Source organism: Kogia breviceps, chromosome 4 (assembly GCF_026419965.1).
Source record: "Kogia breviceps isolate mKogBre1 chromosome 4, mKogBre1 haplotype 1, whole genome shotgun sequence".
Lineage (NCBI taxonomy): Eukaryota > Metazoa > Chordata > Mammalia > Artiodactyla > Physeteridae > Kogia > Kogia breviceps.
This window is the reverse complement of record NC_081313.1, coordinates 60,154,369-60,169,031: the sequence shown is the minus strand read 5'-3', so window position 1 is coordinate 60,169,031 and position 14,663 is coordinate 60,154,369. Positions and strand designations below refer to the sequence as shown.

The window sequence follows — 14,663 nt, the reverse complement described above, 5'->3', positions numbered from 1 at the left end:
TCATAACAGCTGAAAAGAGAGAACAACTCAAGTGTCCATCAACTGATAAATGGGCAAATAAAATGTGTATCCAGGGCTTCCCTGGTGGCACAATGGTTGAGAGTCCGCCTGCCGATGCAGGGGACACGGGTTCGTGCCCCAGTCCGGGAAGATCCCACATGCCGTGGAGCGGCTGGGTCCATGAGCCATGGCCGCTGAGCCTGCGCATCCAGAGCCTGTGCTCCGCAACGGTAGAGGCCACAACAGTGAGAGGCCCGCATACCGCAAAAAAAAAAAAAAAATGTGTATCCACACAATGGAATGTTATTTATCAGTAAAGAGGAACGAAGTACTGATTTATGCTACCACAACATGGTGAACTTTAAAAACACTATGCTAAGTGAAAGAAGCTGGTCACAACAGATGACATATTGTGTGACTCTATTAATATGAAAAATCCAGAACAAGCAAATCTATCAAGATAGAAAGTATAGTAAAGGTTGCTGTGGCTGGGTTGGAGTGAATAGGTAATGACTGTTAATGAATATGGGTATTTTTTCACTTGAAATATTATTCATTTACTATACAATTCATCCTTTTAAAGAGTATAATTCAGTGGTGTTCTGTCTAGTCACAAGGTTGTGCAACTGTAACCACAATCTAATTCCAAAACATTTTCTTTGGGGTTTCTTTTTGGGATGATGAAACGTTCTAGAGTCAGACAGAAGTGATAGTTGCACAATTTGGGGAATATACTAAACACTACTAAACTGTAACCTTTAAAAGAATGAATTATATCTTTTGAATCTATAGAAGCACTTGCAAAAAATATGCAATGTAGAAATTAGAAATGAAAGCGAAGAGAAGCCTCTAAATATTTAACAAAGTTAAGGGTTTTCCCTCCCAATCATGCTCCTTTAACTATTTACAGGGAAATGTGGAAAATGTGTGGCTGGAAACATTGTCAAGAGGTCACTGAGGCTACTGTGTCCACTAAAAGGCTCATGAACCAGAGTAGGGCATTTGGCTAAGGATCTACCAAACATTTTTACGGAGACCCACAGTAAAAAATACAGTTTATGTCTTTTATTGGTAAACTTACCCACACGCACTATACGAAAGGATGCTTATTCTTACTACTGGGACACACTCGGATCGTTTCAATTTGCTTTTATTCTATTCCATTTTTTAAATCTGCTGAAGTGATACACTAAACTGATTTCATGACTCACTAATGGCACATGACTTACATGAAAGCCACAGCTCTTGAAGGCCTCCTTTGCCACTGAACACTGGGTCACTGTCCCAGAGCATAGGTGGCAAGACAGTTGTTTTTCCTAAAACTTCTTCCACTGCTCCCCTGAGCTCTTAGCCCAGCCCTCCACATGAGGACTCTGTTTGCAGCCAGTATCAGAATTCTCCACCATCGGTCCCAAGGGGGGCCCTCCGGGCATTTCAGGCACTACCGTGCTTTGCTGTGCATGCACTGCTGCCCATCTTGCATCCTGGGCCCTTCTCCACCAAATGCCAGTAGGGACTCCTGTCATTCTGACAACAAAAAATGTGCCTGTCCCCATTTCCAATTATCCCTGTGGATGAGAACCACTGTATAGGACAAGCTCCAACTCTATTTACCCCGCAGCACCTCCTTCTCCCATAGCTGGGGTCAGCTCATAGGTAGAAAAAAGAAACCAAAACACCCCTTGGAGCTTTGAGATTAGATAGTTCTATGTGGTTACATCCATTGCCTTCCAGGTCTATGACTTTATTCTTCTTCATTCTCAGCTTAGAGAGAGGGGTAACTTGACTTACTCCTTTACTTCTGTTCCCCTAATTGTTTATATGGGGGAAAGAGGAGGAATTTGATTTTCATTTCTACAAAAATTTTAAGAAGGCGACACTTCCCCCCTTATTTCACAAATATATAAATCACATTCAAGATGAAGAAAGAAAGCGTAGTTACCTTCAGATGGAGGTTCAGGAGAAGTCTAGGCAGGCGGTGGCCTGATACCCTTATCTATAAGAAGTCCTAAGACATCACTAGACTAACTGGCTTACGGTTCCATTTAACTCAGGTTTCTCCTCTTCAGATAAATGGTGATGTGTAGAGATTCAATTCCCCCAAATACATGGAATAAATTGATTATCTTGATTTTAAATATACGGAAGAAAAACAATCTTGGTACTTAACCTCCCCATCACCGGCCCCTCTCACCCCCGATGTCGCCCAACTACTTGCAATGGAAACTGGAGACTATTCCTTTGTTTTGCTTCAGACTTCATCTTTAGGGTAATGTTTTTGACATATATAGAAGAGAACAGAGGGTGGGGTGGTAAGCAAGCTCTAGGGCAGAACCAAATTCCTCCTCATTATTAACAGATTTGGTGAAGACAGCACAGGAAGAGCACTGGAGGAAGGGAAAGAGCAGAGTCAAATGCTGAGCCCTGGAGGGGAAGTACGAGGGGAGAGGAGAGCCAGCAGCTGCGCCATGGGAACCGTCTGTTTGCTGGAGATCCAAGTACAGAGCAGCACGCTTCAATGGGATAAGCCCTTCTTCTGTCTTCCCTGTGAAATTACACCTGGCTCACAAAAGCTCTGGTGTGAACGGAGGTTTGCTTTGGAAAGCTTGAAGAAGGGGACAAAGGCCAACCCAGACGGGGGTTCTAAAGAGAGGTATATGCTTTTTACTAATAGAAATCTCATGTCCTCTATTCTTATCAATAAATATTGAACAATTTGAGGAATACTGGTTCGAAGGAGCAACAGTATTTAACTTGTTCATAATATTCCCACATCTCAATGTTGCCTTAGTTGCCACCACCTTTTCCCTTCCCCTGGTAACAGGATATCCGCATGCAGGTAATATGCTAGAGTATACACGCTTTTGTAGAAGGTGTGGACTACGACAAAGGGCTTGGGCTTTGCAGTCATAAAAATACGAGTATCTGCAAAGCACAGTTAGTTTTGTGACCTTGCTCAGGTTAACCTCTCTAAGACTCAGTTTCCTTAAATCTATAAAATGGGCTTAATGATAGCAATCGTACTGAGCTTCTGTGAAGATAAAAACAATCCATGTAAGGCACTTAGCACATTTTCCAGTGAAGAAAACAAGGCTTAGAGAGGTTAAGGAACATACCCAAGGAAATATGTTCATAAAGCAGCAAAGAAGTTTAATTAAGCAATACAATAAATTTCAATCCTGGGTTACAGATAGCCCTGGCCTGCAAGTCTGCACTCACATGATACGACACACTCATCAATAGGAATTTTAGCAATTCAAGATTACTTTCAATTTCCACTTTGGTTTTCCTTCAAGCTAGTTTGAATCTAGACCTTTCTTCCTCCCTGTGCCTCCCAGAAACTTCTACTTCAGCTGTCTGTCTCCATTTCCAAACCTCTTCTTTTGCTTAAAACCAATATTAGCTACTTCACTCACTTGCCCACTGACTTTCTGAGGTTTCCAGAAGGAACGCCAATTTTAAAAGAATTGTAAGACACATAGTTACTAGAGAGAGCTAGAGATGCTCTGTAAGAACTAAGCCACTTCCCTTTAAATTTTTTCTCAACATATGCTCATTGTTAAAAAAGTTAAAAACTATACCAGAACATGGAAGCAACCTAAGCGTCCATCGACAGATGAATGGATAAAGAAGATGTGGCATATATATACAATGGAATATTACTCAGCCATAAAAAGAAACAAAACTGAGTTATTTGTAGTGAGGTGGATGGACCTAGAGTCTGTCATACAGAGTGAAGTAAGTCAGAAAGACAAGAACAAATACCGTATGCTAACACATATATATGGAATCTAAAAAAAAACCAAGGTTCTGATGAACCTAAGGGAAGAACAGGAATAAAGACGCAGACATAGAGAATGGACTTGAGGACTTGAGGACATGAGGAGGGGGAAGGGTAAGCTGGGATGAAGTGAGAGAGTGGCATGGAATATATACACTACCAAATGCAAAATAGGTAGCTAGTGGGAAGCAGCTGCATAGCACAGGGAGATTAGCTCTGTGCTTTGTGACCACCTAGAGGGGTGGGATAGGGAGGGTGGGAGGGAGACACAAGAGGGAGGGGATATGGGGATATATGTATACATATAGCTGAGTCACTTTGTTATACAGCAGAAACTAACACAACACTGTAAAGCAATTTTACTCTAATAAAGATGCTAATATATATATATATATGGATAATTCTACCATGCAAAGAAAAATAGCTTAATTTTTTTCTTTTAGCTTAAAAGTGTATATCTATTTTTTACAATAAATGAAATCGTACTGTTTTAGGTACTATTTTCTTCTCCATTATATTGCAACCCTTTCCCCTGCCCTTAAATATTCTTCAGAAACGTTATTTTTAGTGGCTGTGTAACATACATGTCGGACTGGTTCTACTGTCCTCTGTTTGTTGTTTTCGGGTTTGTGTTGTTTCCCATTATTTCACTATTGTAAATAAAACTTCAACTGCACTATTCTTATCATCAAACCAAAAATGCTACTATTAATGATGACAAAAGTGTACGTCCTTGAGAATCATTAGTTTAACTTCTAATCAGTGTTTAATATTTGGTGTTTGAAAATATAAGTTGAAAAATTAACTTTGTTTCACAATGCTAACAATTAGTAATGCTTTAAAAAATCTTAAACACTCATAAAGATCTGAAAATCTGCCACGTTTGTATTTCCACAAGCTACATATTTCTTCTACTCTTTTGCAACTAAGCCTTTATTTTAAAAGGCAAGGCATTTCCTGTTTAAAACTTTATGGGAGTGGGGTAAAACAGCAGTGTAAAGCTATAAAAGGCATTCTCTGAAGGACCTTCTGGAATATATTATACTTTAAAAGTTTTCATATGTGTCAAACAATACAAACACATTATTTTTTTTTTTAAAGACTAAAGTACTATTGTTTTTCTGGATAAAACAATGACAATAGAGTTAAATGCAGAACTTTTAAATCTGTAGTTTTTTCCCTTAATATTTAGAAAAGATGATCATTTCCTGTCTTACAAGTTGCTCTCATTTCCTTATTTTCTTGGCACTATTTTGCTGGTATCTCTGTGAGGGCCGGAGACAAGAGTGAGGCATTCCCATGTCCACTTAGCTGGTAGCCTCCCATGCCTGCTCATCTGGTAGTTCTCCAGAACCACAGCAGAAGCTGCCTCTCTACCTCTGACCCACTGTAGCCTTCTCAGGGCATCCAGAAGGTCAACTTCCCCTGCCTTGCCCTGTTGGTTTTCTGAAAACTGACGTGGCAGGGGAACAGGGACATGAAGAGAGGTCTTACCTTGGAAATCTCCTTTTCTTGGGTAAAAATGACACTTCTCACATAGTTTTGGGGAGCTCTGACACTGGCAGGTTTCTCACAGATACAAAACTACAGCATTATTTATTTGGAGGCTATTATTAGGGAAATGCCACTCTGTAGGGGGTCATTTTGGAAATGTGGAGTGGGGAGGGCTAACATCTGATGGACTGGAGACACCACTGGCTTCCAGTGAGCCGGGCCTGGGGAGGACAGATGCTCTGCTGTCCTGCAGTTTGTAGGATGGTCTTGTGTAAATAACTGGCTGGATTTTTTAATGTCCCACTGGCCATTCACGTAGGTCAAAATTCTGTGCGTAATTGCTTGAGCCTAGAATCTAATCGTTTTACATATAAGCACAACATAGATCCTCACAATTTTAATATAAACTTAATTTTCTAGGATGGCAATTCCATGTCAAGTGGTGGGGGGTGGAGGAAGACCACACTTTGCTGTTCAAGGGCTTATTACAAAGAGTTGTTCTCCACTTTGGAAAAAAGAACTCATGGCCAGTTCCACCCCTCACCTGACCAGTCTCATCTGTAGCTCTCTCAATCTGTGGTTATTCTGTGAAGAGGCCCAAGTCTCTGCTAACTTTATCACATCAAATGGCATCAGGCCCATGTATTTTCATATTGAAATATGTAGTTTTACTATGAATTAATTTCTTTGAATTTCTCTTTTATATTTATAGAAAGGCCTTAGCCTTGCTATGAAGGTAGAGATGTAAGTTGGTTTTATTTCACATAAATTTCCTTTCAGAATGGTAAAGAAGTCTTACTAAATGTCATAAAAGGGGGGCACAGAATTTTGCAGGTCTAAGACCATAAAGTGGTAATGAAAATGGTAAATAAACTTTGGGCCACTCCTTCTGGACTCCAAAGGAACTTAGCTGGACCAGAGTGTTGTGGGCAAATATACGAGCGCCTTCTCTCTTCTGGGAACCAACAGTCCCACAAACCCCACTGACCTCCAGTGTGATCCTGTTCTTCACCAGGAGCCCAATCTTAATGTCCATCAGGTTCAGGTCTTTCTCGAGCTGTTGATTGCCTCTGATCTTGGTCACCACTTCTTCCCTTAATCGTGCTACCTCCAGCGCCTCCTGGAAATCCAAGTCACTTTGGTCCAACAGGTGTACAAATTTGCGGATTACTGTTAACGGCGGGTTTTCAGAGCCAACTGCAAGGAAAGGAAAGGCGTGCTTTAACTGGGCATGCTTGAACGGATCATCAGTAGGAAAGAAATCAGGTCTTTAAATAAAGCATTGACAGAAAAATAGAGCGATGGACGTGCTTGGTCTCCAGAGTGAATCATCCTGCCTCATGTCAAATCTGGACGAGGAAACTGATCATATAAATAAATGCACGCCACTGATAAGGTTGGCCTCACTAATTCCTCGTCTCGAACCCGTTTATCAGCCCTCTCACATGCTGTTCCCAGGACCACGCACTGAGGAGATAGTTCTATCTATCAGTGTCTTATTGATGAAGAACCTGGGAAAGAATGCTAACGTGAGTTGCGCCGGCTCTAAAAGCTTGTGGCTGAACCAGATAAGAGATTTCTGTTCTTGCTGCAGGAAGCAGAAAGAGTTTTGTTTTGTTTTTTTTTTTTCCAGCCCAAAAGACCTTGGGGAAGGAGCAGGAATTAGGTGAAAGGTGAATTAGAAAAGGTCAGTCAAGGGAGAACTGTAAGGTCTAACAGGAGCCAACAGAATGACAACTGGAACACATGTTCTACTTGGCAGAAATGAAGCAATTTTAGAAATTGAATTGGGTCCCTGTCCTTTCAGCATGGACCAGGGAGGGCATTCAGCACCTAGGAGACCAGGCTCAGTTGTTGAGAGGAATATCTATATAAATTCCACAAGGGCTTTCCTTTAGTGCCTTGAACCTTAATTGTGCTTTAATTGTCTTGCACTGCGACTTTGAAAAAAAAAATTTTTTTTAAGGTGTGTAATGAGATCTACTCTGGGTAAACTCTAAGAAGAAACTACCTGGACCTTCAATGCTGAATGATTAGACACAGCAACAAAAAGATGACTTGAGAGAGCCCAGTCCAGTTGTGGCGGCCTCAATAACCACCCTCTCTTTTACTTCCAAGGCCCGACTCAAGCTTCCTTATACTTCTGTTTAGTTGTGTGGTATTTTGACACTTAAGGAATACAGAGTTCAACCAACAACACAATTAACAGCATGAACTCATCATGAACAACCAAATCTAGAGTCATCTGTATTACTGTTGTTCCCCATCTAATGGTCTTTATTGGTACTTGTCAAAGAAAACCTTAGGAAGCTTTAGAGGTCCAATTCTGCTTCCAGGCTCAGAATTTACTGGATAATAATACCTCATATTCCACTAGATTCCAAGTTACCTCGGATCATGGACCCTTTTCTTCCTGATCACTGAAGCATACATGAATTTATTTTCCTTCTATTTCAGCAAAGATGTTGCTGATGACATGACCATTTCAGAAACAGCCTGAGCCACACACCAGAGCTAATTCATGTAGCTGAGGGAACAGAAGCCACCGCATTTGTGTCTAAAGTTCTCTCTCCTGGCTCTGAAGAACTGTGTATCATTTTATGTGCTAACAGGCCTGGTAGAAACAAATGAATATTTTAGCTTTACTAATTATTATGGCTCAAATGTAACAGTTCCTCTATCAACAGTTGGCTTTCTGGCATCTTCATGATATCTTCATACCACTTTGCGGTACTTTCATTTCAGGAAACCACACAAGTTAACAGGCAGCACTTACAAGTGACCACATTACGGTTCCAGCAACTTCTAAACCTGAATGCATTCAGTGCCTTTCTGGAGGGAATGGGTGAAAATGAATCATGACAGACTAATAGAAGTGATCTGTCTTTCAGCTTAAAAAAAATGCCTTCGTTTTATGAAGATGCTGAATTGAGAAAGAAATGAAAATTTACAGTTCAGTTACCACAAAGCCACCCTATTTGCCAAAACCCAGAGCAGTTTTGGTTTTATTTATTTTTATTTATTTTTTTTTTTGCGGTACGCAGGCCTCTCACTGTTGTGGCCTCTCCCATTGTGGAGCACAGGCTCCTGACGCGCAGGCTCAGCGGCCATGGCTCACAGACCCAGCCACTCCGTGGCATGTGGGATCTTCCCGGACCGGGGCACGAACCCGTGTCCCCTGCATCGGCAGGCGGACTCTCAACCACTGCGCCACCAGGGAAGCCCCCCAGAGCAGTTTTGATCTGATTTATTCACTAACATAGTTTCTATCTGCCTTCTATGCTTTAACAGGAAATCACCTAGATTTTTAAACTGGAATTTCTTTTATCTTTGTAACTTAAAAAAAAAAAACGTAAGCAAGTATCATCACAACCACCCACAAAATCATATTCCCTAGAAGGAAACGAAAAGCAGCCTGTGTTCGTTCGGAAAATTTATCCCTAAATTACCTATTTTAGTGTGTTAGGGCTCAGAAAACAAACCCCCTATTCAGCTTCCTTATAAAAAATTAAAGATTATCTACCAACTAAGAGACGAATCTCATCAATTCCAAAGTGGAGCAGTGTGGCATTGGAAAGACTGGGGACCTTTCCTCCCTCAGTTTGCATGCTGGATTCTGGAATCTAGTAGAATGAGGTAGTATCCAGAAGATTCCACGGGCTTGAGACAGAACCTGGCCTCTGAGGCTGCCAGATACTTTTCCTTAACAAGTACCAGGGAAGATCTTTCATAGGCCATACACTTCACTCCATAATTCAGACAGACTTTTGACAATAAAGGGTGTTGGTGAAACTACTTAGTAACACTGAGCTAGGAACATTACTGAACAGCTCTTTATTTCCTCCAAAAAAAAAAAAAAGTAAGAAACAAGGCAGTTAGAACACAATGGCCATTTTCATTACTAAAATACACACTGATTTGTTTTGCCCTCTCAAAATTAATCTTGAATGACCTGAATATTTGAAGAATTTAGGCAGTACTAATAAATTTATCAGCAAGCCCTTCTAGACTTAATCTAGGACACGCTCTTTATCACGTTCTTGTGATAGTTAGAATGTTAAAAATGTAGCATATAAAGAATGATCCTCACTATGTAAAAACAAAAACAACAACAGAATGACAAACGTATGCAGAGCTGAAACTGAAAAGGACAGCACAAAATGTGAATAATATTTCTGGGTGATTTTTATTTTATTTTGCTGTTTTCAAACTTTCTACAAATGGCATATACTATTAGTATAAGGAAGACGATTTTTAAAAAACATAGGTACTGTGAGAAGTCCAGAATGAAATTATAGGAAGATGTTTGTAGTTATCTTTGGGAGATGAAACTGTGTGCTTTTTCCCTTCTTATTCATATTTCCAAATTTCTGATACGACTATGTTTCATTCTTAAAATGAGAGGGAAAAAAATCACAGGCCAGGTAATAAATTAAACAGTATTCAAATTTAAGTTTATCTTCTGGCTCTTTTGCATTAGATTCCTGCCTCTAGCTCAATTTTAATATAAAAAATCAGCATTTATGCCAACTCCATTTTAAAAAAATTGAAGTGTAGTTGATTTACAATGTTGTGTTAGTTTCAGGTGTACAGTGAAGTGATTCAGATATATATATATATTTTTTTAAATATTCTTTTTCATTATAGGTTATTATAAGATATTGAATATAGTTCCCTGTGCTATATGGTAGGTCCTTGTTGATTAATTATTTTATATATAGTAGTGTGTATATGTTAATCTCAAACTCCAACTTTATCCCCCCACCCCGTGCAGTCCATTCCTTTTGAAGAAGAAATCACATCTACTGCATCTACCCCACTCCATTTAAATAGAAGGGCCCACTTCCTGTCATCACATCTTCCTTTGTGTACTGGTTCAGAACCTGGGGCCTGAGATGGTCAAAATCTACTGGACGGCTTCCCTGGTGGCACAGTGGTTGAGAGTTCGCCTGCCGATGCAGGGGACGCGGGTTCGTGCCCCGGTCAGGGAAGATCCCACATGCCGTGGAGCGGCTGGGCCCGTGAGCCATGGCCGCTGAGCCTGCGTGTCTGGAGCCTGTGCTCCGCAATGGGAGAGGCCACAATGGTGAGAGGCCCGCGTACCGCAAAAAAAAAAAAAAATCTACTGGAAATAACGGGCATCCTCTGTTTTTGGAGCAGCCACTGAAGTGACTCAGATGGAAATAACTTGTCCTTGCCTGGTTAATAAGGGATACTTTGTCTCAGAATGCTTCCACTTACCCAGTGTTTTGTAGTCATCTCTAGCTTTGTTTGCTCTCAATAGAGACTGTATTTTCACAATTTCATTGTTCTGCGAAAAAAATAAGACCAGTCACAACCTCCCAGAGTCCCATCTACTCCACTATTTTAGAATTTAGAACTATTTAAGAAGTGACAGCGTTTTCAAAAGGGACACTATTTAGAACTGAGAGTACTTAGATGTGGTGTAGTCAATGTTTATTTTTGCATTCTCTTTGAAGAAAGGGGCAGATAAGTTAGGTAAAATATAAACAAGATTGCAAAGGGACCGTTTAAATAAAGAGATTTAAAAAGGGAAAAGAATTTTACCACCAAATGTAGTTGGTCCAATCTATGTTCACATATCTATTCTTCAAAGATCTTAAAAAAACTCCTCCTGCGGGTATCTATTTAAAGTACTCGGTTAGCAGTAATAAGCACTTTACAAGTAATGCTGGAAAGTTGAATCTTTTCTCCCTGGCATTACTAGCCCACATCAGTTTTCTCTCACCCATTTCCCTTCCAGTTCTGAATGGTGAAGTCTCACTCTGAACCTGAGTTCTGAATAAAAAAATGCAAGAAGCCTCCAAATAGTATCACATTGAGTTCTAAAACTTATTTTTTTCCTCCTAGTGTTCATTTCCACCATTTAATAAAAATCATTCAATTCTAACATTCAACAAAGTATTCATTTAGTTCATTCTCAGCCAGGATAAAAATCCACATGCGTGTTTCTTACATGATCTCTGAAATACTGCAGTCGTGAGAGGTAATTCTTCCGTGCTGTTACCATCCGGAACCAGGACTGAATCTAAAAATAAGTTAAAAAGAGAAATCCAGGCAATTACCAGATAACCTTTCATATATCTTTATGGAGTCTTTTAAAAATAATATTGATAGATAATTTGATAAAAAAGTAAAAATTAGCAGCCTACCAACTAATAAACATCTAAAGCCTAATCTTCATCTTCTACTTCCTTTGTTGCTTTTTCTCCGAGGGGTTCAGAACATGTTACACTTTATGGTGGGGAAGGTAATGTAGCTCTTTGTACTATTTTGCTTTAATCTCAGTAAATAAAAGCCAAGCGGGCAAGGCATTTTGCTGAGAGTTGCCACGGGTCAGGGGATCAAATGAAACTAAGTTCAGGGTTGCTTCCCACATCTCTTAAATGCAGCGAATATTCTTTAGGTCTTTACAGGAAAACATTTCAAGAGGTCTCACGAGGGACCAACTGTGACCCATGGTTTTCTGAGCGAATAAGCATGTGTTGCAGGGTGAGCAAAGGACATTTCATTCAGGAGCTAGTAATGCACAAGGGGTTTAGACCACGTCATTCTTTGTCCTCACAGTTTAAAAAGTCTTAACGAATCTCATCTGATTCCCATCTCTCTCCAGTCCCACTCTTGTGACTCTGATCTGGATTTCCAAGTTTCTACAAGTTCACTGCCATACCAGTTCTTTAGTTTTCAGCTCTGAGACAGTGGGCACTCCAATGTGTGTTCTTTCTCTAAGCTTGGAGCAACCAGCCTTGGTGGGAAGCTGGCTTAGACCAGCCCACCACCTAAATACAGGCCCTAACTTAGCTCTACTTTCTCTTGTCATTGGCTTTGCATTTGCCTTACAACTAAGGTTTGCACTGTTAAATTTGAGCATTCTAAACATTATTAGCGAAGACCATAAGAAGAACATAAAATAAAACTGGGTTTCCTCCAGAATTTAAATAATCAATTTGGACTTGTTAGAGAAAGAGCATATATTATAAAGGACCGGAGACAATAGAGTGTTTTGATGGACTTGCTTGAAGATGATCAGCTAAGTGAGTAGTGGAGGTATGACTCAAACCCAGGACTTGCTTCTGATGTCAAGGCTCAAACATAGTCTGTCTTCTAGAAGCAAAACGAAAATGAAGGGAAAAGTTTAAGTCAAGCACTAAGGTAGGAAAGGGTGTTTACCTTCACAACAGAAGGAATATTATCAATGAACATTTGTCGCCTGTGCATATATGAGGCCCGCTGTTTATGTCCCTTCCAAAAAGCCTGTGGAAAATAATGAGTTACAGAATTACTTACATGTAACAGTTTGTTTTAGAAAGTGCAAGGACGGAGTACATCTCAGGAGACACTGAGTTGGGACAATGTCAGGGATCCTCCCTTCCAAATCTCATCTGGACACCACCTTTAGGGGTGGACATTAAACTGGGCAGAGCATACCAGCTCACACCTGAGGTTTGCCCCAAGTTTGGGAAAGGAATTACCAGGTGGAAGCCCAGTTTCTGGTTTGAAAGTTTAATTTTACCAAGGCCCTGGGTGATAAGAAGTGATAATAATACGGAATTGCCCTGAAACATACAAACAGATCAATTGGGTGCTGGTATTATTTGGTAACAATATAAGATGCTTCAAAATAATGACTAGTAATTAGCTTTCCTCCAACAAGTGGGACACTGTGATCCAGACTGAAAAGGAAGATGACTCTGGATCCATGAAAATAGGAGTACTGTGACTGATCTTTTATTATTGCATCTATTTTTACATAAAGTTTAATGAGGCTTCATCAACATAGCTATACAAGGTTATCACCATCAAAGAGAACTTTTACAGGAAACATTTGCAAAAAGTGGACACAAACTGGTATCTTTAGAATGATAAATCCATAGCTGTTATAAAGTTTATTCTAATTCATTTTTGAGAATCTTTTTATTGAAACATATCTTTGTAATTCACTCCAATTCTCTGACTTTGTTTCTCAGGTTAGAAATGAAATACAAGTTCTGTGTTAAAAAGGACAAATACAAAAAAATCAAGTGTTTTTTTTTGGCCTCGCAGCGCAGCTTGCGGGATCTTAGCTCCCTGACCAGGGACTGAACCTGGGCCACGGCAATGAAAGCGCCAAGTTCTAACCACTGGGACACCAGGGAATTCCCCAAAATCAAGTGGGTTTTTTTTTGTTTGTTTGTTCAAGTTATTTTTTTTTTAATTTATTTATTTATTTTTTTTTTGCGGTATGCGGGCCTCTCACTGCTGTGGCCTCTCCCGTTGCGGAGCACAGGCTCCGGACGCGCAGGCCTAGCGGCCATGGCTCACGGGCTTAGTTGCTCCGCGGCATGTGGGATCCTCCCGGACCAGGGCACGAACCCGTGTCCCCTGCATCGGCAGGCGGATTCTCAACCACTGCGCCACCAGGGAAGCCCTGTTCAAGTTATTTTTATAAATTTCTTTTCACACCTGCATATATCAATCTACCTCATTCCTTCTTTTTAAAAAGGTATGCGGAATTTTATTGCCATTTAAAAAATAATATACTTTTTGGTAATGATTCAAAACAAAACAGTCATGATGGAATAAGTATCCAACTGAGTACTTGCTCCAGACTTCCCCTCTCAATTTGAATCCCTAGAAATGATAAATATGCTTTTTAAAAAAACTTAATTTTGAAATAATTATCGACTCATAGGAAGCTGCAACAGTAATACATTGAGTTCCATGTACCCTTTATCCAGCTTCCCCCAATGGAAACACCTTACAAATACGCTTTTAAAGCAATCCATCATAGTGCTAGGAAACAAGAAGGCATATGGGTCAAAAACTATGAGGGATCTTGGAAGAGAGAAGGTAGTTTGAATTGGCTGAAAGAGGGAACCACAGAACACAATTCTACAAATACTGGGAACCTCTACAAAAAATGTGAGATGGCTCTACGCTTGAGGGAGCCTTGAATATTAGTCTGAGAAATTTTGGGAAAGTTGTCACATCACTCATTGCCAAGCAGTGAGGGGAATAAAAGCATAGATGGGGAGTAGGGGTTGGGAAAAGTACAAAAGAGTATACCCTTTTTGGAGGGAATTTAGCAGTATCAAATTTAAAATTATTTAGCGTTTCACCCAGTGTTTCTAATTTTCAATATACCTAGCTTAAGGAAATATAAGTACCTGTGTAGAAAAACAATATATAAGGATTTTTGTTGCAGCATTGTTTGTAATACTGAAAATATGTAGAGAACAGAATATTGACAAATAGGGAAATGGTGATAAACTGTGATTACACTCATACTAATGGCAATCTAACTAGTAACTTATTTGTTGTGATGGGTCTCAATGGTGACTTGTGTTTTTGTGGCTAACACTGTTTTAAAGCACAGAGGTGCAAATGT

The 14,663-nt window shown here is 40.0% G+C and overlaps 1 protein-coding gene across 1 annotated transcript in view; it reads right to left on the bottom strand.

The window, feature by feature from the left end:
- The window catches only part of IQGAP2 (IQ motif containing GTPase activating protein 2), a 297,690-nt gene that overhangs the window by 40,657 nt on the left and 242,370 nt on the right, over positions 1–14,663 (bottom strand). The window contains exons 18-21 of the mRNA XM_059061419.2: positions 12,467–12,550; positions 11,253–11,324; positions 10,517–10,586; positions 6,264–6,472 (exon numbers count right to left, since the gene is read on the bottom strand). Of these exons, the coding sequence (XP_058917402.1) occupies positions 6,264–6,472; positions 10,517–10,586; positions 11,253–11,324; positions 12,467–12,550 (435 nt within the window). The remainder of the gene's footprint in view (positions 1–6,263; positions 6,473–10,516; positions 10,587–11,252; positions 11,325–12,466; positions 12,551–14,663) is intronic.